The sequence below is a fragment of the Oncorhynchus clarkii genome, chromosome 24 (genome assembly GCF_045791955.1).
Source record: "Oncorhynchus clarkii lewisi isolate Uvic-CL-2024 chromosome 24, UVic_Ocla_1.0, whole genome shotgun sequence".
Classification (NCBI taxonomy): Eukaryota; Metazoa; Chordata; class Actinopteri; order Salmoniformes; family Salmonidae; genus Oncorhynchus; species Oncorhynchus clarkii.
In genome coordinates, this window is record NC_092170.1 from 41,660,035 (window position 1) to 41,686,117 (window position 26,083).

Consider the following 26,083-nt stretch of genomic DNA (forward strand, 5'->3'; position numbering starts at 1 on the left):
CCCGAGCCCGTACGGGAGTTGTAGCGATGAGACAAGATAGTACAACAATTGGTAGCTACTACAGAACAATTGGATACTTCGAAATTGGGGAGAAAAAGGGGTAAAATTCAAAAAAATAAAAAAATAAATAATATATATATATATTATTTTTAATTTTTTTGAATTTTACCCCTTTTTCTCCCCAATTTCAAAGTATCCAATTGTGGAGAAAAAGGGGTAAAATTAAAAAAAATAATATACATCTTGTCTCCCCAATATATATATATATATATATATATATATATAAAAAACACACACATATCCAGGGCCATATTGCATATAAAAAATAAAAAAAATATATAAAAAAATATAAAAAAAATAAAGGGAACACTAAAATAACACATCCTAGATCTGAATGAATGAAATATTCTTATTAAATACTTTTTCCTTTACATAGTTGAATTGTGCTGACAACAAAATCACACAAAAATTATCAATGGAAATCAAATTTATCAACCATTGGAGGTCTGGATTTGGAGTCACACTCAAAAACTAAAGCATCCGCCAACTCCTGGACAGTCTGTGGTGCAACGCCACGTGGCGTTGGTGGATGGAGCGAGACATGATGTCCCAGATGTGCTCAATTGGATTCAGGACTGGGGAACGGGCAGGCCAGTCCATAGCATCAATGCCTTCCTCTTGCCGGAACTGCTGACACACTCCAGCCACATGACGTCTAGCATTGTCTTGCATTAGGAGGAACCCAGGGCCAACCGCACCAGCATATGGTCTCACAAGGGGTCTGAGGATCTCATCTCGGTACCTAATGGCAGTCAGGCTACCTCTGGCGAGCACATGGAGGGCTGTGCGGCCCCCCAAAGAAATGCCACCCCACACCATGACTGACCCACCGCCAAACCGGTCATGCTGGAGGATGTTGCAGGCAGCAGAACGTTCTCCACGGCGTCTCCAGACTCTGTCACGTCTGTCACATGTGCTCAGTGTGAACCTGCTTTCATCTGTGAAGAGCACAGGGCGCCAGTGGCGAATTTGCCAATCTTGGTGTTCTCTGGCAAATGCCAAACATCCTGCACGGTGTTGGGCTGTAAGCACAACCCCTACCTCTGGACGTCGGGCCCTCATACCACCCTCATAGAGTCTGTTTCTGACCGTTTGAGCAGACACATGCACATTTGTGGCCTGCTGGAGGTCATTTTGCAGGGCTCTGGCAGTGCTCCTCCTGCTCCTCCTTGCACAAAGGCGGAGGTAGCGGTCCTGCTGCTGGGTTGTTGCCCTCCTACGGCCTCCTCCACGTCTCCTGATGTACTGTCCTGTCTCCTGGTAGCGCCTCCATGCTCTGGACACTACGCTGACAGACACAGCAAACCTTCTTGCCACAGCTCGCATTGATGTGCCATCCTGGATGAGCTGCACTACCTGAGCCACTTGTGTGGGTTGTAGACTCCGTCTCATGCTACCACTAGAGTGAAAGCACCACCAGCATTCAAAAGTGACCAAAACATCAGCCAGGAAGCATAGGAACTGAGAAGTGGTCTGTGGTCACCACCTGCAGAACCACTCCTTTATTGGGGGTGTCTTGCTAATTGCCTATAATTTCCACCTGTTGTCTATTCCATTTGCACAACAGCATGTGAAATGTATTGTCAATCAGTGTTGCTTCCTAAGTGGACAGTTTGATTTCACAGAAGTGTGATTGACTTGGAGTTACATTGTGTTGTTTAAGTGTTCCCTTTGTTTTTTTCAGCAATATATATATATACACATATCAATCAGTGTGTGTGTAAACACACACGCACACACACACGTTAGTGTAAACATGTTTTGTCTGATGCAGCTGTGTTGATCCTCTAGGAAGAATAAACCTGGTTAAGCTTTCATAGTGTCGTAGAGTTTTATTTACTCTGAGAATTAAGAGCCTAACACTGTTACACAAAGACTGCGCTATTTGTATTATTATTATTATTATTATTATTCAAAACGTTTTTTATTGTGGAAAACCAAGTGAAAAATAAAAGGAATAAAGATTCAACTGCATTAAAAAAAAACACAAGAGGCTCTTAAGAGTGTTAAGAGGAAATGTCTTGAGTGAATACTTGATTGAAATTGTCAATAAGCACGATCTGCCATTCATTAACCTCGTCCCCAGGGGACACTGCACAAAAGCATTGGGCCGAAGTATCTGGGTAACGAGACGAACGATTCACAGACGTCGCTGAATGTGTCCCTCGTGTTAATTTCATTGAAAGTCTTTGGCATGATTATATGTCAAAATGTGATATGAGAAAATCTGAAAAACTATAAATATACTCTCTAAAAACATTTTTAAAAAACATTCACCGTCTTCCCTGTCTATTCACAGAAGGCAATAGGGCTATGATAACCGATTTTGAATCTATAACTTGTCACACAACGGCAAAAAAAAAAAAAAGGGTCTATAGCTGTATAATAAATTAATCTGTGTCTAACAGTCCGGTGGTTACCTATTAGTGTTCTGGAGACCTATCTGATATGTGATTGGCTGCTGAAGTGATGACAGTATAGGACTGTCTCAAAATGGCACCCTAATTCCCTATATAGATCCCCACAATACCCATAAAACCTAGCGGTCAAACAGGGAAATGGTTCCAATTGTATTTCCACCGTTTATTTTTTTGCTCATAGATTTTTAGGAAACACTTAAAAATAAGGGCTGTGTTTCATGTAGACTTACCCTGGCGTGACGTTTTGATGATGTAACGTCTCTCGGACTAGGTGACTTATCAATATTGTCGCCTGCATTTACCCATACTTCTATACTCTGTAGTGCACTACATTTGGACCCTGGTCAAAAGTAGTGTACAATACAGGAAATATATTATTAGCTGAATAAAATACTAAATTATCAGAATAAAAGCTCATGTGGGAAAATATATCTTATCGGGTCCATTCTAGACCCGAGGTATAACATGAAGATGGTCATTTTGATTGATTGAACACACAGATTTGATTGTGTTGTGAAGAGAGTTCTATATAAATAAAACAATTTGAAAGAGCGTAAGCATCTCAACGTTTTAAAAATCATCAGTTGTCCATCGACAAAAAAAGTCCATCAGGCACCAGGGTGATGCAGCATGGCAGCCATTTTGTGCCCCAAGGCCATATTTGGCCTGAGCGGTGGGTGTAGTGAATGATTGAAGAGCCAGCGGTGAGCCAAGTTTCCTCTCTCTTGCACCCTTTTACCCTACATAATGCACTACTGTTGGCCAGTGCCATATGGGCATAGGATGGGGAATAGGGCACCATTTGGGAGCCAACACTCACTCTCACAAAGAACTGCAGTAGAAGCAATTGGTGGTGCTGATAAGAAGAAGTTTGACGAATCATCTGACTCAATTTTTTTTGGGAGGCTCTCCTTGAGATGTGACTGACCAGGAGACGGGGAGTTGAGGATTCGAATGGTAGTAGACTTCATAGAGCGTCATTTGAAACGCATCCTTAGTGTCCCAGCGGCCGGTCGTCGTAGGTGCTGTACCTCTTGACGTGGGAGCGGCGCACGCGCTCCCTAAGGTCCACCCCCGAGTGGGCGGGGCCTTCCTCCTCCTCGCTGTGGGAACCACAGTGAGCGTGGCGACGGCGTGTGGCCTCCAATAAGGTGTCGTCAGGGACAGGAAGTGTCTCGTAGAGCAGAGCGTTCAGGGTCTCCTCGTAGATCCTGGCCTCCGGGAACTCTACCTGGGATAGACAGACGGACAGGGACAACATGAAGATTAGCTGCAGGGCAAAAAGTAGCATGCGTGTGTGTGTGTGTGTGTGTAACTCTGAACCAACCTTGGTCTGTTTTTTCTCTGTGGCGTAGACTATGGATGTGCAGCAGACCTCTGCCAGTTTGCGTCCCTGTCCGTAGAACGACCAGCAGCAGATCTCGTCGCCGATCACGTCCTTGATGAAGAGAACACGGCCATTGTAGCTCAGAGACAGCTTGTCAAACAGCTCAATGTTCTTCAACAGGTTGTCGTCTGAATTACTGTGGAGGAATTACAACCCACGGGTCAACAGGTTGTCGTCTGAGTTACTGTGGAGGAATTACAACCCACGGGTCAACGGGTTGTCGTCTGAATTACTGTGGAGGAATTACAACCCACGGGTCAACAGGTTGTCGTCTGAATTACTGTGGAGGAATTACAACCCACGGATCAAGAAGTACAGTAGGTATTGAACACAGTGCATGATGAGTATTTTAGAGGCCCTCACTAAGCACTTACCAGCAGTCATTAACTATTATTGACTCTCCAAACAATAGAACAAGAATAGGGCTGCCATTTTGTAAGGCACTTGACTTGTAGTAGCAGTACCTTGTATAGGAGTACTTGTTGTTGCTTCGGTTGTACAGCAGCTTCACTACAGGCTTGGTGCAGGCCTGGATCAGTCTCACCTCCTCCTTGGCAGAGGTGATCACAGGGATTACACACAGAGACTGCTCTTTCTCGTCCTGTTACAGTACATAAAGACACCACAGGCAGCCCGTTACAGTACATAGACACCACAGGCAGCCCGTTACAGTACATAGACACCACAGGCAGCCCGTTACAGTACATAGACACCACAGGCAGCCTGTTACAGTACATAGACACCACAGGCAGCCCGTTACAGTACATAGACACCACAGGCAGCCCGTTACAGTACATAGACACCACAGGCAGCCCGTTACAGTACATAGACACTACAGGCAGCCTGTTACAGTACATAGAAGACACCACAGGCAGCCCGTTACAGTACATAGACACCACAGGCAGCCCGTTACAGTACATAGACACCACAGGCAGCCCGTTACAGTACATAGACACCACAGGCAGCCTGTTACAGTACATAGACACCACAGGCAGCCCGTTACAGTACATAGAAGACACCACAGGCAGCCCGTTACAGTACATAGAAGACACCACAGGCAGCCCGATACAGTACATAGAAGACACCACAGGCAGCCCGTTACAGTACATAGAAGACACCACAGGCAGCCCGTTACAGTACATAGAAGACACCACAGGCAGCCCGTTACAGTACATAGAAGACACCACAGGCAGCCCGTTACAGTACATAGACACCACAGGCAGCCTGTTACAGTACATAAAGACACCACAGGCAGCCTGTTACAGTACATAGAAGACACCACAGGCAGCCTGTTACAGTACATAGACGACACCACAGGCAGCCCGTTACAGTACATAGACACCACAGGCAGCCTGTTACAGTACATAGAAGACACCACAGGCAGCCTGTTACAGTACATATAAGACACCACATGCAGCCTGTTACAGTACATAAAGACACCACAGGCAGCCTGTTACAGTACATAGCGAGAAACAGGGCCAGAAGCAGTCTAATCAATGCCTGGTTCCATTCTCACTGGCTCTGTGCTGCTGAACAATACAAAAGGCTGTGTGTCAGGACATATACCATGGCTCGGGTCAATGCCATGTCAACAACTCGGTGAGGTCAAAAGGCGAGGTCAGGTCAAAGTTCCTTTATGGATTGAAGCATGCTCACAGAATTGGAATGGACCGGAACTTAACCCTCAACAGCTACATATGAGGTTAAGCGTTGTTGTAACTAGGGTTGGGCTGTATCCAGACTTCCATACGATCCCGGGATATATGACATTACCGGTAGTGCACACAAGGGGGCACACTGTTTTTTGTTTTTCAAAAATACAAAAAATAGCCTCTTATAGGATCTTAATCCAGGAGAGGATTGTGGGCTGCAAACTAACGTTAGCCAATTTAGCTAACGTTAGCTAAACCCAGCTGGAGAGAATTCAGCACATCTTAGAAAGTTAACTTAATAGTTCTAAGATATATGGCTGGCAAACAGTAGAAGAGTAACTTTATCACCTCACAAAGCTCCCAAAGATTATTATAATTAAGATAAACTGTCGTTTCCAATGGGAACAAATTAGTCATAGTGGGCAGAACAAGCAAGGAGATAGGCAGAGCCAAGCACGAGTTAGCAAGATTGGCACATTCTAGCATACATTTGAATATTTCCGTAAGGGAACGCCTACTCTGAGGTGCGCATTAACTCAATTCGACCTTTGCACTTCGAAAACGCAATTTAAAAAAAACTTCTGCAAAGACTAAAGTCTACAAAACTTTGTCCACTGTGTAACAGATTTTATTTTTGGGAACAGAAAATTCCATTGAGAACAAATATTTAATGGATGAGAAAATTTGCAGAATGTTGGTCAAAATTCATCCACGCTAACTAAATGCTAACAAGCTCATTGAACATTTTGTAAGATTTCTGACCTAAACTAATACAAGTATACCAATGGAGGCTGCTGAGGGGAGGACTGTTCATAATAATGGCTGGAACGGAGCGAACGGAATGGATACCAATCCACTCCAGCCATTACCACAAGCCCATCCTCCACAATTAAGCCACCAACCTCCTGTGAAGTACACAAATACCTCAAAAATGCTACTGACAGTTTGCTGCACCCCGAAAACGAATATCAGCCAGCAAGGCTCTTGGTCCAGGAAGGGATTATCCACTGATACCAAGCGAATGGTTGATTTGGAAGATGCTAACCCCCTTAAGAGAACTAGATACTTAATTAACAAACCAAATGCACAACTGCAGAGCATTTAGCACATTTTAGACAGTTAACTTAGTTATAAGATGTCGAGCTGGTAAACATTTAGTTGTGAATTCCACAGTGTTCATTTCATCACCCGGAGCATGCTGCATGACGGAGAGTGACTCACAAGGCCTCTCATCATTGTGTGTAGGTTTAATAATGTTCTTTATCGTCTAACTTTTTTTTTTTTTTTACCCCTTTTTCTCCCCAATTTCGTGGTGTCCAATTGTTGTAGTAGCTACTATCTTGTCTCATCGCTACAACTCCCGTACGGGCTCGGGAGAGACGAAGGTTGAAAGTCATGTGTCCTCCGATACACAACCCAACCAAGCCGCACTGCTTCTTAACACAGCGCGCATCCAACCCGGAAGCCAGCCGCACCAATGTGTCGGCGCGAACCCAGAGTCTCTGATGGCACAGCTGGCGCTGCAGTACAGCGCCCTTAACCACTGCGCCACCCGGGAGGCTCGTCTAACGTTTTTAACAAGTTGACTGCAGCTATTTACTTAAGTAGTTAAAAAGATTCAAATATGAATATAAATATATATTTAAAAAAAAATATATAAAAAATAATAATTAAGAAATAGTTTAAAATGGTATTAAAAAACCATTCTGTGGACTTTTCTAATTGCCCAAGATATGGTATACCATCCAAGCGTAGTTGAAAATTGTATTTACTAAACGAACACAAGTGTAGAGCATTTTACATCAATCGTTGTAAAAATGTAAAGCATCTCTGAGGTTGAGCAAAACTCTTATCATTTCAGTCTTAAAAATTTGCTCAAAGATTTATTAATGTAAGCCTCGGAGCAGTAAATTCCAATCTGAAAATGGGCTACACTTCCTTCGAAAAACTGTTTAGTGACATCCCCTATCTGTCACAAAACAAAGGGGACATGTCAGTGGGGGCGACGCACAATTGGCCCAGCGTCGTCCGGGTTAGGGAGGGTTTGGCCGGTAGGGATATCCTTGTCTCATCGCGCACTAGCGACTCCTGTGGCGGGCCGGGCGCAGTGCGCTCTAAACCAAGGTCGCCAGGTGCGCAGTGTTTCCTCCGACACATTGTTGCGGCTGTCTTCCGGGTTGGAGGCGCGCTGTGTTAAGAAGCAGTGCGGCTTGGTTGGGTTGTGTTTCGGAGGACGCATGGCTTTCGACCTTCGTCTCTCCCGAGCCCGTACGGGAGATGTAGCGATGAGAGAAGATAGTAACTACTAACAATTGGAGACCACGAAATTGGGGAGAAAAGGGGGTAAAATATATATATATTTCAAAAAAGGGGGACATGACATAAATGAAAGCCAGAGGGGTTTTTAATTCAACATGGCATTGATACAAGACTCCTCAGCATATATGAGGTAGAGGTCAATGGAAGGCAGACCATGGAGGATAGAGGAAGGACGCCGGATTGACGCGCATTCAACAAATCTGATCGAACCAAGTGGATATTTGTCAAAACCGTCATGATTTATGTATTGTAACAGGCCTACAATGTGGTAACTGAAGTCCTATTTTAATATTTTTGGCTGTTTTCACTGCACAAAATTTAGAAGTTGTACCGTTTCCAGGTTTAAAAGAAGCGACAGCTAAATGCTAACTCCGGTTGGTACAAGCTGGTAGCGTAGCTAGCATACAGAAATCGGGTGGTGGTAGTCAGTCATTTTTAACCGTAATGCCGTTGGTTGGTGACAATGACAAACATATTGTTGGGGTTGACATCCATATGAGCATTATACTCCTGATTTTTTTCCTCAACAGCATGAAATACACATAGAAACAATAGCCCAAATGAAGGCTAATTTTGCTGGGAGGGGGAAATGAAGAGATTCGGGATCTTCCATGCGTTTCCATGGCATTTCCATTGTTTTGGTCAGGTTCGATTGACCTCATTACCGCATGTAATCGCTGTCACCAGTCACCATGGCGACAGCAGAATGCCCCCAGTAGAACCTTGGCTAATCCAAATACTCCCAAAGGTGTTCGATGGGGTTGAGGTCAGAGCTCTGTGCAGGCCAGTCAAGTTCTTCCACACCGATCTCAAACAATCCATTTCTGTATGGGCCTCACTTTGTGCACGGGGACATTGTCATGCTGGAACTGGCCTTCCCCAAACTGTTGCCACAAAGTTGGAAGCACAGAATCATCTAGAATATCATTGTATGCTGTAGCGTTAAGATTTCCCTTCACTAGAACTAAGAGGCCTAGCCTGAACCATGAAAAACAGCTCCACACCATTATTCCTCCTCCACCACCAAACTTTACAGTTTGTTCTAGGCAACTAAAGTTGGTTACAGTTGCTTGCCTAGGCAACTAAAGACCTGCTTACTTGCTTCAGCAAGGAACAAAAAAACGTTTAATCCCATTGTTAAGAGTCCACGTTACGGCCCGAAACAGACTCAACTAGACTCCCGTCTTCAGTCATCTGTTCATTCCACAAAACATTAGTATTTTTTTTTTTTTTTAATGGTCATTTTATTTTCACGACAGTTATATGGTAATTGTGTTAGCCCTAACTGCCACTTATAGTAAACAAACAGTACCGTTGTCCTTCAGCCACTAACAGAGTAGACAAACTGGTTAAAGCAATTATCACAACACGAGGAAGCAACGAATGTCGCGTTCCAAGTCGACATGGAACAAAACGTCAGCAAACAAACACACATTACAGCACCGTATGTGGCCTTCATGCACAGATTTAGGATCGAGCAAAGCTGCAGGTTGGACGACACAGCCTGCACCCCAAGCACCCTATTCCCTATGTAGTGCCCTAATTTTGTTCATAGTCCTACGGGCTATTTGTGGCACACTCGGTGTCACTGACCTGCAGGCCTCCCTGGCACAGCTCCACCAGACCCTGGATCAGGTAATACTTGGCCTCTGCCAGCAGCTCCAGAACCCCCTGCCTGCCAGGGGGCAATGTGACCGCTTCCTCCCGCAGGTACGTCAGGATGGAGGCAAAGTGCTTCCCACAGCGATCTATCAGGATCCAGCCTGGACGGAAACATGCAAGGCAAGTGAAAGGAAAACAGTCAATTCCGGTCAGATTTTTAGATTAGCGTATTTCCGTGTATCTTTTTTGATGATGTGCCTGTCATAGGACCTGTACATTTAAAGGGTTTTTCTAATCATTGCTGATTTTATTTTTTTAATTTTACCTTTATTTTTACTAGGCAAGTCAGTTAAGAACAAATTCTTATTTTCAATGACAGCCTAGGAACAGTGGGTTAACTAACTGCCTGTTCAGGGGCAGAACGACAGATTTTCACCTTTGTCAGCTCGGGGATTCGAACTTGCAACCTTTCGGTTACTAGTCCAACGCTCTAACCACTAGGCTACCCTGCCGCCTCTACACTCTAACCACTAGGCTACCCTGCAGCCTCTACACTCTAACCACTAGGCTACCCTGCCGCCTCTACACTCTAACCACTAGGCTACCCTGCCGCCTCTACACTCTAACCACTAGGCTACCCTGCCGCCTCTACACTCTAACCACTAGGCTACCCTGCCACCTCTACACTCTAACCACTAGGCTACCCTACCGTATGATATGTGTTGCTTTAGCCACCCGTTCCATAGCCACCCGTTCCATTCTGAAGTCCTTATTAGACTAAGTAGATGACTAAGTCTATGTTTCTGATCCATAAGAATTACAGAGAACTCAGCTTTTGTTAATTGACAGTCTTTCTCACCTTCACGGTCAATGAAAACCTCCTTCTTGCCACTGAACATGGCCTTCAGCATGGAGTCCTGCCTAGTGAGCACCTGCAGCGTGGTGTAGAACAGGGTCCCCCCTACATTTAGACGCACATACTTGTTACCCAGGCCCAACGCTGCTCTGTAGCTGCACGTCTTGGACTTGGGACACGCCATCTGGGAGGCTGGGGAGGGGGGGAGAATAGGATGGAAATATCTCTTTGACATCACCATACAAGAATGTAAAAGATATCATACACATTGAAAAAATAAAACAGTCAGCCTAGCACACTGTATAGCCTACATAAAACACTGAGGATATTGGCACATTCATTCATAACAGACCACTGCTCTGATTGCCCACTGTTCCATGTATACCTTCATGGGAAGGTCTAATGGCTTGGGAGCCAGTAGTGATGGCCTGGGTCTGGAGGCATAGCCGGTGCAGGGGGAGCTGGCAGCTGTCCCCGGACATGTCCCTCTGAAGGTAGATGACCACCCTGCAGACGGAGGTCTTGATGTCCCCCGCCGTGGTGACAGCTACTGGGGGGGCCGCCACAGCCTCTCACTGGCCCTGCAGATCATACCTGGTGGAGGGGAGGCAATAGAAAACCACTGCTTTATTTATGCCTTGGCTTCTGCTGAGATGACAGACACTAACAAGGTGACAGTTGGGACAACGTCCTTCTGGAAGGACTGAAATCTGAAACCTTGAATTTATAATGTCATTGACTGAAATTAGACCGGAGTTGCTCTGGTCGCCAACGCGGTCATACGTAAACACCAATAGCCGAGAACGTTGTGAAAACAATGGCTGGAGGAAGCCACCCACCCAATCAGTATCTTCCACTCGATTTCCTTTTCCCCTAGCATGGAATGTGGCTGGGCCCACAATGCTGCGTGTGTGTGTATGTCCATCTTCATACAATAAGCAAACTGTGTTATTTGGGAGAAAGTCCCCAAAAAGGTTGCGTACCAGGGGTTAGACAATGGGTCTCTGGGGAACTCAAACCCGCACGGCAAGTTGTGTTGTGATTTTAACCCCATTCCACATAGTATGGTTACTACTATAAATATACAATGACATGCATTTTCATTACGGTCAGTCCTAATAAGTTAGTCACATTAGAGATTATTATTGCACATTAGTGCAATAAGCATACAACGTCTGTACGTATGAGATGAAGCTAACTATAACTAGGAACATGCCATAAGGTTGAGTCACAAATTGTATTTCAACGAACCTAAAGTTAGCTAGTTAGCAAGCCAGCACAGCTAACTACTGGCTAACGTACTGTTGTTAGCCAGCTATAATGTGTCTAATAAAAAAATATATTTAAAAAATCTGTCTAAGCACAAATTCAAGATTATTGAGACGAACTTAAATGACCTAGTCCTTGAAAGATAGAGTAAAATGTGTTTCTTATGGACTTTCTCCTTTGCCACCCGGGTAAAAGCTAGCTGAAGAAGACAAGCTAAAATGAGCTCAATAGTATATTTTCATAGATACTCACCCACGCCGTCTTTCTCTTGGGGTAATTATTTTCGCTGAATAGTTCAGTACATTATAAGCTATGTAAGCTACGCAAACTACAATTGTAAATATTCACAAGGCAACGACGTTAAATAACTATCCCCAACTACAGAAAAGTTGACTACTACAAATAATGATTCTTATTCGATAAAGCGGTTGGCATCCAATAAATGTTGAATTACCGCCACCTAGTAGACTGGAGTACAACTCCTTTATAATTTGCTTGAAAAAATAAACATATACCCTACCATCTAACACTACACTCACAAAAATTATTTAAAAAAATAAAAATAAAACCACCCTATTCCACTATTAAAATCTATGTAGTCCTCCCTCAGGCCAACAACCTGAAAGGATGGGACACAGCAACTTAACACACCCTGTAACTCTTCTGATGTCAAGTCTCACACACCAAAATACATCTCTGCAGCTGCCACCACAACCTCGATTTTCTGCAACTTACATTTCACCCCTGCAATACAGTAGATAACCACTTCTATAAATACTAAAAATCCAATCTCACGGAAGTATATATAACTTGTTGACCCCTCCCTCTGTACTGGGACAGTACTACCACTCCTCTCAGGATCCCTCCCCCTTGACCCATCTTCCTCTACATTCTTCACTGCCTCAACATATGACAACTTCTGCACTACTCTAACCCTGGAAACCTCAACCATGCCTCTCTCGCACATGACGTGTCTGATCCCCAGCTCCATGGGCACCCATACAATTAACACATACAACTACGTTCCCCAATGCTACACATTCCTTTGTCTCATGCTCTTCTGCACACTTCTCACAGCTAGGAACCTCCCTCCTGCACACTTCTCACAGCTAGGAACCTCCCTCCTGCACACTTCTCACAGCTAGGAACCTCCCTCCTGCACACTTCTCACAGCTAGGAACCTCCCTCCTGCACACTTCTGCCACATGACCATAAGCTTGGCACCTGTAACAACGTAATGTATTCGGCACAAAAGCTCGTACAGGATAACTTAAATATCCCAACATCACTTTGCTGGGAAAAGACTCAACATCAAAACAAACAACAACTCTTGTGTTTCACCACTCACGCCACCCTGTCTACGTCACAACAAACAACAACTCTTGTGTTTCACCACTCACGCCACCCTGTCTACGTCACAACAAACAACAACTCTTGTGTTTCACCACTCACGCCACCCTGTCTACGTCACAACAAACAACAACTCTTGTGTTTCACCACTCACGCCACCCTGTCTACGTCACAACAAACAACAACTCTTGTGTTTCACCACTCACGCCACCCTGTCTACGTCACAACAAACAACTCTTGTGTTTCACCACTCACGCCACCCTGTCTACGTCGCAACAAACAACAACTCTTGTGTTTCACCACTCACGCCACCCTGTCTACGTCACAACAAACAACAACTCTTGTGTTTCACCACTCACGCCACCCTGTCTACGTCGCAACAAACAACAACTCTTGTGTTTCACCACTCACGCCACCCTGTCTACGTCACAACAAACAACAAGTCTTGTGTTTCACCACTCACGCCACCCTGTCTACGTCACAACAAACAACAAGTCTTGTGTTTCACCACTCACGCCACCCTGTCTACGTCACAACAAACAACAACTCTTGTGTTTCACCACTCACGCCACCCTGTCTACGTCACAACAAACAACATCTCTTGTGTTTCACCACTCACGCCACCCTGTCTACGTCACAACAAACAACAAGTCTTGTGTTTCACCACTCACGCCACCCTGTCTACGTCACAACAAACAACAAGTCTTGTGTTTCACCACTCACGCCACCCTGTCTACGTCACAACAAACAACAAGTCTTGTGTTTCACCACTCACGCCACCCTGTCTACGTCACAACAAACAACAAGTCTTGTGTTTCACCACTCACGCCACCCTGTCTACGTCACAACAAACAACAAGTCTTGTGTTTCACCACTCACGCCACCCTGTCTACGTCACAACAAACAACAACTCTTGTGTTCCACCACTCACGCCACCCTGTCTACGTCACAACAAACAACAAGTCTTGTGTTTCACCACTCACGCCACCCTGTCTACGTCACAACAAACAACAAGCAGCACAAACACCGAGAATCTTCCCCTTCACTTGGTCAACTTTTACATCCAGTAATCACTCCTTTCAATGGCAGCCTTTTCTTGAGACCAAAACTATTCCCATTTGTTGCCCCCATTTGTTTATCGTGGAGAACCTTCTCCCTCTAACCAGCAGAAACACAAAAAATAAATCACAAGATCACTATTTTCACCCACCCTGAAACCACAAATGGATCAGCCAAAAAGCAAGGGTCCACTTTTCCCAAAAACTTCACTCCTATGGTCACAGACTCATCTTTATCCTGACCCTCGGTGCAAGCCTCGGGCTCTGAGAACGTCACTCCTATGGTCACAGGCTCACCTTTATCCTGACCCTCGGTGCAAGCCTCGGGCTCTGAGAACGTCACTCCTATGGTCACAGACTCACCTTTATCCTGACCCTCGGTGCAAGCCTCGGGCTCTGAGAACGTCACTCCTATGGTCACAGGCTCACCTTTATCCTGACCCTCGGTGCAAGCCTCGGGCTCTGAGAACGTCACTCCTATGGTCACAGACTCACCTTTATCCTGACCCTCGGTGCAAGCCTCGGGCTCTGAGAACTTCACTCCTATGGTCACAGACTCATCTCTATCCTGACCCTTGGTGCAAGCCTCGGGCTCAGAGAACTTCACTCCTATGGTCACAGACTCATCTTTATCCTGACCCTCGGTGCAAGCCTCGGGCTCCCAGAACTTCACTCTGTGCTGGTTACAAAAAAACACACACAAAAAAGACCGTCCTACCGATCCTCGACTTCGGTGATGTCATCTATAAAATAGCCTCCAACACTCTACTCAACAAACTGGATGCAGTCTATCACAGTGCCATCCGTTTTGTCACCAAAGCCCCATACACTACCCACCATTGCGACCTGTACGCTTTCGTTGGTTGGCCCTCGCTTCATACTCGTCGCCAAACCCACTGGCTACAGGTTATCTACAAGTCTCTGCTAGGTAAAGACCCGCCTTCTCTCAGCTCACTGGTCACCATAGAAGCACCCACCCATGGCACGCGCTCCAGCAGGTATATCTCACTGGTCACCATAACAACATCCACCCATGGCACGCGCTCCAGCAGGTATATCTCACTGGTCACCATAACAACACCCACCCATGGCACGCGCTCCAGCAGGTATATCTCACTGGTCACCATAGCAGCACCCACCCATGGCACGCGCTCCAGCAGGTATATCTCACTGGTCACCATAGCAGCACCCACCCATGGCACTCGCTCCAGCAGGTATATCTCACTGGTCACCATAACAACACCCACCCATGGCACGCGCTCCAGCAGGTATATCTCACTGGTCACCATAGCAGCACCCACCCATGGCACGCGCTCCAGCAGGTATTTCTCACTGGTCACCATAACAACACCCACCCATGGCACGCGCTCCAGCAGGTATATCTCACTGGTCACCATAACAACACCCACCCATGGCACGCGCTCCAGCAGGTATATCTCAGTGGTCACCATAACAACACCCACTCATTCTAAGTATATGTCTCCTTATGTTAATACTGCACTTATTCTGACATAACGTTACATCTTGCCTTCTCAAGGGACGCCATTTAACAGACTGTCACAATCTCCGTACAATCAGCACAAACCCCCTCGGGATGTAAGAACTCAACAGTGCATCAAACTTATAAAGCAGCTGCTTCGTCTTGATGTTCTTCTTCATCAAAAGCGACCGCGACCCTTTTCCATTTCAAACAAGCGCGCCTTTCAAACCACCATCCACGGTCTCGCTTGTTACCCTGTCCGCGACACGACTGGTTTTACTACAAATAATGCTTGTGTACTACAATTCCCATCATACACTCCTTCCTCTCCCTACCGGAAGTTACACTAGTTGGACAAACACAACTGTTCCCTGGCAGCCGAAGTGTACTGTGGATTATATGCCACGTTGATATTACGTTTAAATACATTTAAGGTAAGTGAATGACTGACTTTAAGAGTTTTCTCACTTGTAAACAATTAATAATTAGATGATTTGTACAGATTGTAGTTAGCAACTCACGCTCGGCTAATCGCTGGTCAGCTAACTGAAACAGTTCACTAATGCTACCGGCCTCTACGAGCTATTTTGTCCACAACAGGACAGTCCGATAACGGCAATCGGAGCAAGCTGTGAGATAGCCAGCTAACGTTAATTAGCAAGACCGCACTGAAGAACCGGCGTTGCCTAGCTAACGTTAATCTTGCTACATAATATTGCCAAAGTAGCAGCTGGCTGGCACTGATTAACGGGGATTGCATGTGTGCCAACTAATTCGTAACTAATTGATGTCAGATATGTTGCTATTGATTAGTCAAAGGTCACAGAATCAAATAGTATGTGTTTTTTTTGTTATTGTAAACTATATTTTCCTAACAGGCATTCTCTCTTGTCACCTACTCTTCGCGTTTACTAATGTAGCAGCGGTCATAAATTGTTAAACGGTTAAAAACACAAACATTTGTGAATAAATGCAACAGTTGGACAATGGATGCAGATACTCCAAACTTTTAGAATATTTATATATATATATATTTACTGAATTATAGCACATTTTACTGGCACGGACAAATAACGAATATTCAGGGCTTTTTGGTGGGAATTCACCTTTTTTATATATATTTTTTGTGTAGCTGTGAAGCAACACTCCCCATCCAACCTGACAGAGCTTGAGAGGATCTGCAGAGAAGAAATGGAGAAACTCTCCAAATACAGATGAACCAAGTTTGTAGTGTCATACCCAAGAAGACTCGAGGCTGTAGTCGCTGCCAAAAGTGCTTCAACAAAATATGGAGTAAAGGGTCTGAATACTTATGTAAAAGTTAGATTTTATAATTAAAAAAAACGAATTTAGCATAAATAACTAAACCTCTTTTTTTGCTTTGTAATTATGGGATGTTCGTGTGTAGATTAATGGGGGGAAAAAAACATGTAATACATTTTAGGATAAGGCAGTAGCGTAACAATGTGGTAAAGGGGTCAGAATACTTCCGGCGCCGACAGAGATGGCCGCCTCGCTTCGCGTTCCTAGGAAACTATGCAGTTTTTTGTTTTTTTACGTGTTATTTCTTACATTAGTACCCCAGGTACTTAGGTTTCATCACATACAGTCGAGAAGAACTACTGAATATAAGATCAGCGTCAACTCACCATCAGTACGACCAAGAATACGCTTTTCGCGACGCGGATCCTGTGCTCTGCCTTACAAACAGGACAACGGAGTGGATCCCATGCAGCGACCCAAAAAAACGACTCCGAAAAAGAGGGAAACGAGGCGGTCTTCTGGTCAGACTCCGGAGACGGGCACATCGTGCACCATTCCCTAGCATTCTTCTTGCCAATGTCCAGTCTCTTGACAACAAGGTTGATGAAATCCGAGCAAGGGTAGCATTCCAGAGGGACATCAGAGACTGTAACGTTCTTTGCTTCACGGAAACGTGGCTTACTGGAGAGACGCTATCCGAAGCGGTGCAGCCAACAGGTTTCTCCACGCATCGCAGACAGGAAAAAACATCTTTCTGGTAAAAAGAGGGGCGGGGGCGTATGCCTTATGACTAACGTGACATGGTGTGATGAAAGAAACATACAGGAACTCAAATCCTTCTGTTCACCTGATTTAGAATTCCTCACAATCAAATGTAGACCGCATTATCTACCAAGAGAATTCTCTTCGATTATAATCACAGCCGTATATATCCCCCCCCAAGCAGACACATCGTTGGCTCTGAATGAACTTTATTTGACTCTTTGCAAACTGGAAACCATTTATCCGGAGGCTGCATTCATTGTAGCTGGGGATTTTAACAAGGCTAATCTGAAAACAAGACTCCCCAAATTTTATCAGCATATCGATTGCGCAACCAGGGGTGGAAAGACCTTGGATCATTGTTACTCTAACTTCCGCGACGCATATAAGGCCCTGCCCCGCCCCCCTTTCGGAAAAGCTGACCACGACTCCATTTTGTTGATCCCTGCCTACAGACAGAAACTAAAACAAGAGGCTCCCACGCTGAGGTCTGTCCAACGCTGGTCCGACCAAGCTGACTCCACACTCCAAGACTGCTTCCATCACGTGGACTGGGACATGTTTCGTATTGCGTCAGACAACAACATTGACGAATACGCTGATTCGGTGTGCGAGTTCATTAGAACGTGCGTTGAAGATGTCGTTCCCATAGCAACAATTAAAACATTCCCTAACCAGAAACCGTGGATTGATGGCAGCATTCGTGTGAAACTGAAAGCGCGAACCGCTGCTTTTAATCAGGGCAAGGTGTCTGGTAACATGACCGAATACAAACAGTGCAGCTATTCCCTCCGCAAGGCTATCAAACAAGCTAAGCGTCAGTACAGAGACAAAGTAGAATCTCAATTCAACGGCTCAGACACAAGAGGCATGTGGCAGGGTCTACAATCAATCACGGACTACAGGAAGAAATCCAGCCCAGTCACGGACCAGGATGTCCTGCTCCCAGGCAGACTAAATAACTTTTTTGCCCGCTTTGAGGACAATACAGTGCCACTGACACGGCCTGCAACGAAAACTTGCGGTCTCTCCTTCACTGCAGCCGAGGTGAGTAAGACATTTAAACGTGTTAACCCTCGCAAGGCTGCAGGCCCAGACGGCATCCCCAGCCGCGCCCTCAGAGCATGCGCAGACCAGCTGGCCGGTGTGTTTACGGACATAGTCAATCAATCCCTATACCAGTCTGCTGTTCCCACATGCTTCAAGAGGGCCACCATTGTTCCTGTTCCCAAGAAAGCTAAGGTAACTGAGCTAAACGACTACCGCCCCGTAGCACTCACTTCCGTCATCATGAAGTGCTTTGAGAGACTAGTCAAGGACCATATCACCTCCACCCTACCTGACACCCTAGACCCACTCCAATTTGCTTACCGCCCAAATAGGTCCACAGACGATGCAATCTCAACCACACTGCACACTGCCCTAACCCATCTGGACAAGAGGAATACCTATGTGAGAATGCTGTTCATTGACTACAGCTCGGCATTCAACACCATAGTACCCTCCAAGCTCGTCATCAAGCTCGAGACCCTGGGTCTCGACCCCGCCCTGTGCAACTGGGTACTGGACTTCCTGACGGGCCGCCCCCAGGTGGTGAGGGTAGGCAACAACATCTCCTCCCCGCTGATCCTCAACACTGGGGCCCCACAAGGGTGCGTTCTGAGCCCTCTCCTGTACTCCCTGTTCACCCACGACTGCGTGGCCACGCACGCCTCCAACTCAATCATCAAGTTTGCGGACGACACAACAGTGGTAGGCTTGATTACCAACAACGACGAGACGGCCTACAGGGAGGAGGTGAGGGCCCTCGGAGTGTGGTGTCAGGAAAATAACCTCACACTCAACGTCAACAAAACTAAGGAGATGATTGTGGACTTCAGGAAACAGCAGAGGGAACACCCCCCTATCCACATCGATGGAACAGTAGTGGAGAGGGTAGCAAGTTTTAAGTTCCTCGGCATACACATCACAGACAAACTGAATTGGTCCACTCACACAGACAGCATTGTGAAGAAGGCGCAGCAGCGCCTCTTCAACCTCAGGAGGCTGAAGAAATTCGGCTTGTCACCAAAAGCACTCACAAACTTCTACAGATGCACAATCGAGAGCATCCTGGCGGGCTGTATCACAGCCTGGTACGGCAACTGCTCCGCCCTCAACCGTAAGGCTCTCCAGAGGGTAGTGAGGTCTGCACAACGCATCACCGGGGGCAAACTACCTGCCCTCCAGGACACCTACACCACCCGATGTCACAGGAAGGCCATAAAGATCATCAAGGACATCAACCACCCGAGCCACTGCCTGTTCACCCCGCTATCATCCAGAAGGCGAGGTCAGTACAGGTGCATCAAAGCTGGGACCGAGAGACTGAAAAACAGCTTCTATCTCAAGGCTATCAGACTGTTAAACAGCCACCACTAACATTGAGTGGCTGCTGCCAACACACTGACACTGACTCAACTCCAGCCACTTTAATAATGGGAATTGATGGGAAATGATGTAAATATATCACTAGCCACTTTAAACAATGCTACCTTATATAATGTTACTTACCCTACATTATTCATCTCATAGGCATACGTATATACTGTACTCTATATCATTGACTGTATCCTTATGTAATACATGTATCACTAGCCACTTTAACTATGCCACTTTGTTTACATACTCATCTCATATGTATATACTGTACTCGATACAATCTACTGTATCTGCCTATGCTGCTCTGTACCATCACTCATTCATATATCCTTATGTACATATTCTTTATCCCCTCACACTGTGTACAAGACAGTAGTTTTGGAACTGTTAGTTAGATTGCTTGTTGGTTATTACTGCATTGTCGGAACTAGAAGCACAAGCATTTCGCTACACTCGCATTAACATCTGCTAACCATGTGTATGTGACAAATAAAATTTGATTTGATACTTTCCGAATGCACTGTATGTGCCTCATTTGCATAAATACACCAGGTGTATTTGCATATATGAATAAGTTAACATAAAGGGGCGGAACGGGGCTGCAACAATCACACTTTTTTTTTTTTTGTCTACACAACGTGCCTCATTAATTACTGTTGTGTGGCTTCGTTTATTAGGATCCCCATTAGCTAATGCCCATGCAGTTATAGACTCGAACAACATAAGATATTACATTAAAATGAGTTGGAAAGACGCCTAGAGACAACAAATACTGTTCACACACTATTAATATTTACATATTGTTATATACATTAGTTAAATTAGATCTTTGGAAAGAGGAGAGGTGCTGTGACAATGTTTTTTAAAGTTGCTTTCATTTGTAAACATTTCAACTGGATTAAATTATAACTTTTTTTTTATTTCTTATTATTCTTCTTCAAAATAACACCCATCAATCTTTAGTCTTTCTGAAATAAAATGTTATTGGTCGCATACAAAGCAGATGGTATTGCGGTTGTAGCAAAATGCTTGTGATGTTAAGTGTTGAGGCGGTGCGTTTTAAATCCCTGACGAAGCTTAAACCTTCTTATGGAATCGACGGAAAGATTATGTATCCCCCGTTGGGTTCATTTCAGCAATTACCGGGGGTGTGTTTGACAGGTCATTACAAACCATTTCCGCGGTTAACGGTGGAAAAACGTGACGGGCACAAGCAAGAGTATGAAGGAGTGAAATGAAAGCGTTCAATCCAGCAAGATTTTAATGGCAAGATGTTGCACACCTCCGACACAGGAAATGGATGTCTGAAAAATATAGATCCTCAGGTGGGCGGGGCATGTGCATTACTATACTACTACTGTGACACACCTGACCCCAAAATAATACAAATCCCCAAGTTATCTTTCACCTATTCCGCCCTCTTAGATCGGTGCAGATTAGTGAGAGATGAGGACAGGAAACCTCTTTTAGACTAGATTAAGATGCAGGATAATATACAAGGTTAAATAAATAAAAACATCCACATAATCCATGGTGTTAAAGCAGTTGTTTTTCCATCCTCCCTAATCTATAACCCAGCTCTTGGAGACAGGTCTTGTGGCCATGGCGAAAGACCCGTTGGCTGAAGCTGGTCTTCATTTTGATGAGCTCAACAAGCTACGGGTGCTGGAACCAGAGGTGGACCAGAAGACCAGGGAGCTCAAGGAGGAGTGTGAAGACTTTGTTGACAGTAAGAGCAGTCCATTACCTTCTGATTTGTGTCCCAAATGGCACCATATTCCCTATATATTTATTTTACCTTTTATTTAACTAGGCAAGTCGGTTAAGAACAAATTCTTATTTTCAATGACGGCCTAGGAACAGTGGGGTTAACTGGCCTAGGAACGTGGGTTAACTGGCCTAGGAACAGTGGGTTAACTGGCCTAGGAACAGTGGGTTAACTGGTCTAGGAACAGTGGGTTAACTGGTCTAGGAACAGTGGGTTAACTGGTCTAGGAACAGTGGGTTAACTGGTCTAGGAACAGTGGGTTAACTGGTCTAGGAACAGTGGGTTAACTGGTCTAGGAACAGTGGGTTAACTGGTCTAGGAACAGTGGGTTAACTGGTCTAGGAACAGTGGGGTTAACTGGTCTAGGAACAGTGGGGTTAACTGGTCTAGGAACAGTGGGGTTAACTGGTCTAGGAACAGTGGGGTTAACTGGTCTAGGAACAGTGGGGTTAACTGGCCTAGGAACAGTGGGGTTAACTGGCCTAGGAACAGTGGGGTTAACTGGCCTAGGAACAGTGGGGTTAACTGGCCTAGGAACAGTGGGGTTAACTGGCCTAGGAACAGTGGGGTTAACTGGCCTAGGAACGTGGGTTAACTGGTCTAGGAACAGTGGGGTTAACTGGCCTAGGAACAGTGGGTTAACTGCCTTGTTCAGGGGCAGAATGACAGATTTGTACCTTGTCAGCTCGGGGATTTGAACTTGTAACCTTGCGGTTACTAGTCCAACGAGTATAGTGGGCCCTGAGGAAAAAAGTAGTGCCCAGGGAATAGGGTATGGTGTGGATGATTGTGGTTCAGTTCTGTCATTTGCATAGAATATTGTTTTTTGTAAAGAACAGTGGAGATGTCCACTCGCATCTCATCCTAATGTTAAAACTGTTTTTTTTTCTTCAAATGTTGTTGCGCCCTAATTACCGCATATAGGCCATTATTAATTTTCGCGTATTCGTTCAATACACAGAAATGGGCCAGTTTCAGAAGATAGTGGGTGGTCTCATCGAGCTGGTGGATGAATTGGCGAAAGAGGCAGAGACTGAAAAGATGAAGGTAAGGGTCTGCGTTTGGCTCTTAAGTGTTGTGAGTTTCTTAGTTCATCTTTACAGGGCTCAGACACACACACACACACACACACGGACACACACACACACGGACACACACACACACACACGGACACACACACACACGGACACACACACGGACACGGACACACACACACACGGACACACGGACACACACACACACACACGGACACACACACACACACACGGACACACACACACACGGACACACACACGGACACGGACACACACACACACGGACACACACACACACGGACACACACACACACACACACACGGACACACACACACACGGACACACACACGGACACACACACACACGGACACACACACACACACAGATATTAGATGCTTGTTGTTCACTCCTTCAGTGGACTTTGACTGCTAGCTCGCTAGGCCACTAAGTACACTTGTTGCACGTTTCTGTGGGAATGACTGAGGGCTTCCTATCTGGGTGAACAACATGCTGCTGCACTGCCCTCCTTCTCCCAGGCTATTGGAGCCAGGAACCTGTTGAAGTCTGTGGCCAAGCAGAGGGAGGCCCAGCAACAGCAGCTCCAGGCCCTGATAGCAGAGAAGAAGCTGCAGCTGGAGAGGTAAGAAGACTTGAAATCCATTTCACCTCAAATCTCCTTGTGAAATCAATAACAATGAGAATCTTGTCAGTTAGTGTCTCATTCTCAAGGGTTGACCTTAGTCAGTCAGTTAGTTATTTATTTATTTAGTCAGTCAGTCACCTGGGTTTTAATTAAGTTTGTTTAATCTATTCCAGGTATCGTATCGAGTACGAAGCTCTCTCCAAGGTGGAGGCTGAGCAGAATGAGTTCATTGACCAGTTCATTCTACAGAAATAAGGAGCGTATTGAAGGGCTGCAGTATTAGTGTGCGTTTGTGACCATGTTTCCAGGGTGCCTGTATTTGTTTTTCTATGGGTGATATCCACTACGGGTTCACGCGAATCGCTCATCCGAACACAATAACCTTTCTTACACCCCAGCCCACACAAGCAATCCAAAACTGCTCCAACTAAATCAGACAGGTTTTTTTTGCTTAGACAGCGAGACGGACTACATGCAACGTTTAGAAGTAACTTGTCACCCATCTTTAACAGCAAAACATGTTTTTTTTTTTTTTTCACTAGCAGGTGTCTGAAGTGACAACCCTCTCTCCCAGTTATACATATTATTATTTTTTAGCATTTTAAGTGTTGACCGCTTGAATGTAATTAGAACCTGAGGCTCTGTAGTCGTCATACCTTTCACACCGCTACAGTACGTCAGACCAGCAAATGGGGAAGAAAGCTATTTACATACACAAAGGAATGGATTTATACTGTTTATATTAAAGGAATTACTATGTATAGATTGTCTTCCACTTGTAGGGAAGGTAAACAGCTCTAAGTACGGTATTTGCATGTTACTGTAAATAATTTCATGATTTTGAGGGAAAAATCTTTTTATTTTTTTTGCTGTGTGTTGACTGTACACCCCCCCCCCCTCCCCTCCCTGTTGTCATCTTAACTTTGTTTGTTTACATCTAAGGTACGAATAAGTTGTGTTCGTGTTTTTATCTGGTCATTTCACCGTTGTCTGTGGGACCACAACAGGACATTTTCCCCTCGGGTGCCTTATTGGAATTTCAGGCCAGTTTTTATAACTAAACACGAAGTACATTCGAAAAGTATATTAATCGTTTTATGTTTACTATATATATATATATATATATATCTCCAGAAATTATCAAAAAATTATAATTCTCTGCATTCATCTTATCTATGTTAAAGGTTAATAGACCTACTTCATCAATAGATGAGGTACACTTGAATAAAATGGATATTTTAATTCTCTTGGTGTCAACATTATTGACTATTGCTCATCTGTGTGATGATGATCAAACGTGTAAATTCTTAAGAAGAATGTTTAATGTAACCTTGATATTTTCCTTGACTTAAAATGTACCAATTGATAATTCATCACTTGAGAAGGAAAAAAATCACTCTGAACGTGTGTTCAGTCTATAGTCTAGATTAGAGGGATGATTGCCTGGATGGCTAGACAGTGGGGTCGTACTTTGAGATTGGCAATCAGACTAGTAATCCACCTGTTCAGTCAGTCAGACTAGTAATCCACATGTTCAGTCAATCAGACTAGTAATCCACCTGTACAGTCAGTCAGACTAGTAATCCACCTGTACAGTCAATCAGACTAGTAATCCACCTGTTCAGTCAATCAGACTAGTAATCCACCTGTTCAGTCAGTCAGACTAGTAATCCACCTGTTCAGTCAATCAGACTAGTAATCCACCTGTACAGTCAATCAGACTAGTAATCCACCTGTACAGTCAGACTAGTAATCCACCTGTACAGGCAATCAGACTAGTAATCCACCTGTACAGTCAGACTAGTAATCCACCTGTACAGGCAATCAGACTAGTAATCCACCTGTTCAGTCAATCAGACTAGTAATCCACCTGTACAGTCAATCAGACTAGTAATCCACCTGTTCAGTCAATCAGACTAGTAATCCACCTGTTCAGTCAATCAGACTAGTAATCCACCTGTTCAGTCAATCAGACTAGTAATCCACCTGTTCAGTCAGTCAGACTAGTAATCCACCTGTACAGTCAGACTAGTAATCCACCTGTACAGTCAATCAGACTAGTAATCCACCTGTTCAGTCAATCAGACTAGTAATCCACCTGTACAGTCAATCAGACTAGTAATCCACCTGTTCAGTCAGTCAGACTAGTAATCCACCTGTACAGTCAGACTAGTAATCCACCTGTACAGTCAATCAGACTAGTAATACACCTGTACAATCAGACTAGTAATCCACCTGTTCAGTCAGACTAGTAATCCACCTGTACAGTCAGTCAGACTAGTAATCCACCTGTACAGTCAGTCAGACTAGTAATCCACCTGTACAGTCAGACTAGTAATCCACCTGTACAGTCAATCAGACTAGTAATCCACCTGTTCAGTCAATCAGACTAGTAATCCACCTGTACAGGCAATCAGACTAGTAATCCACCTGTACAGGCAATCAGACTAGTAATCCACCTGTACAGTCAGTCAGACTAGTAATCCACCTGTACAGTGAATCAGACTAGTAATCCACCTGTTCAGTCAGACTAGTAATCCACCTGTACAGTCAATCAGACTAGTAATCCACCTGTACAGTCAGACTAGTAATCCACCTGTACAGTCAATCAGACTAGTAATCCACCTGTACAGTCAGTCAGACTAGTAATCCACCTGTACAGTGAATCAGACTAGTAATCCACCTGTTCAGTCAGACTAGTAATCCACCTGTACAGTCAATCAGACTAGTAATCCACC

General features: G+C 44.8%; 2 protein-coding genes across 4 annotated transcripts; one reads left to right on the plus strand and one right to left on the minus strand.

Annotated features, from left to right (window-relative positions):
* Positions 1 to 1,866: 1,866 nt before the first annotated feature.
* On the minus strand, positions 1,867 to 11,991 carry LOC139382808 (BTB/POZ domain-containing adapter for CUL3-mediated RhoA degradation protein 2-like). The gene is made up of 7 exons (XM_071127024.1): positions 11,818 to 11,991; positions 10,682 to 10,890; positions 10,300 to 10,488; positions 9,432 to 9,601; positions 4,332 to 4,468; positions 3,808 to 4,003; positions 1,867 to 3,711 (listed from the first exon to the last, which is right to left on the minus strand). The coding sequence occupies exons 2-7, from the start codon at positions 10,776 to 10,778 to the stop codon at positions 3,475 to 3,477; spliced, it is 1,026 nt and encodes a 341-aa protein (XP_070983125.1). The 5' UTR covers positions 10,779 to 10,890; positions 11,818 to 11,991; the 3' UTR covers positions 1,867 to 3,474.
* Positions 11,992 to 15,786: 3,795 nt separating this feature from the next.
* LOC139382471 (intraflagellar transport protein 20 homolog) lies at positions 15,787 to 24,590 on the plus strand. Of its 3 annotated transcripts, none has more exons than XM_071126538.1 (5): positions 15,787 to 15,887; positions 21,478 to 21,628; positions 22,629 to 22,714; positions 23,239 to 23,342; positions 23,519 to 24,590. In XM_071126538.1, the coding sequence occupies exons 2-5, from the start codon at positions 21,502 to 21,504 to the stop codon at positions 23,598 to 23,600; spliced, it is 399 nt and encodes a 132-aa protein (XP_070982639.1). In that variant the 5' UTR covers positions 15,787 to 15,887; positions 21,478 to 21,501; the 3' UTR covers positions 23,601 to 24,590. The 3 variants fall into 3 exon arrangements, with proteins under 3 accessions (XP_070982639.1, XP_070982640.1, XP_070982641.1); XM_071126539.1 differs by having other exon boundaries at positions 15,809 to 15,887; positions 21,491 to 21,628; XM_071126540.1 differs by lacking the exon at positions 15,787 to 15,887 and having other exon boundaries at positions 21,313 to 21,628.
* Positions 24,591 to 26,083: the final 1,493 nt, after the last annotated feature.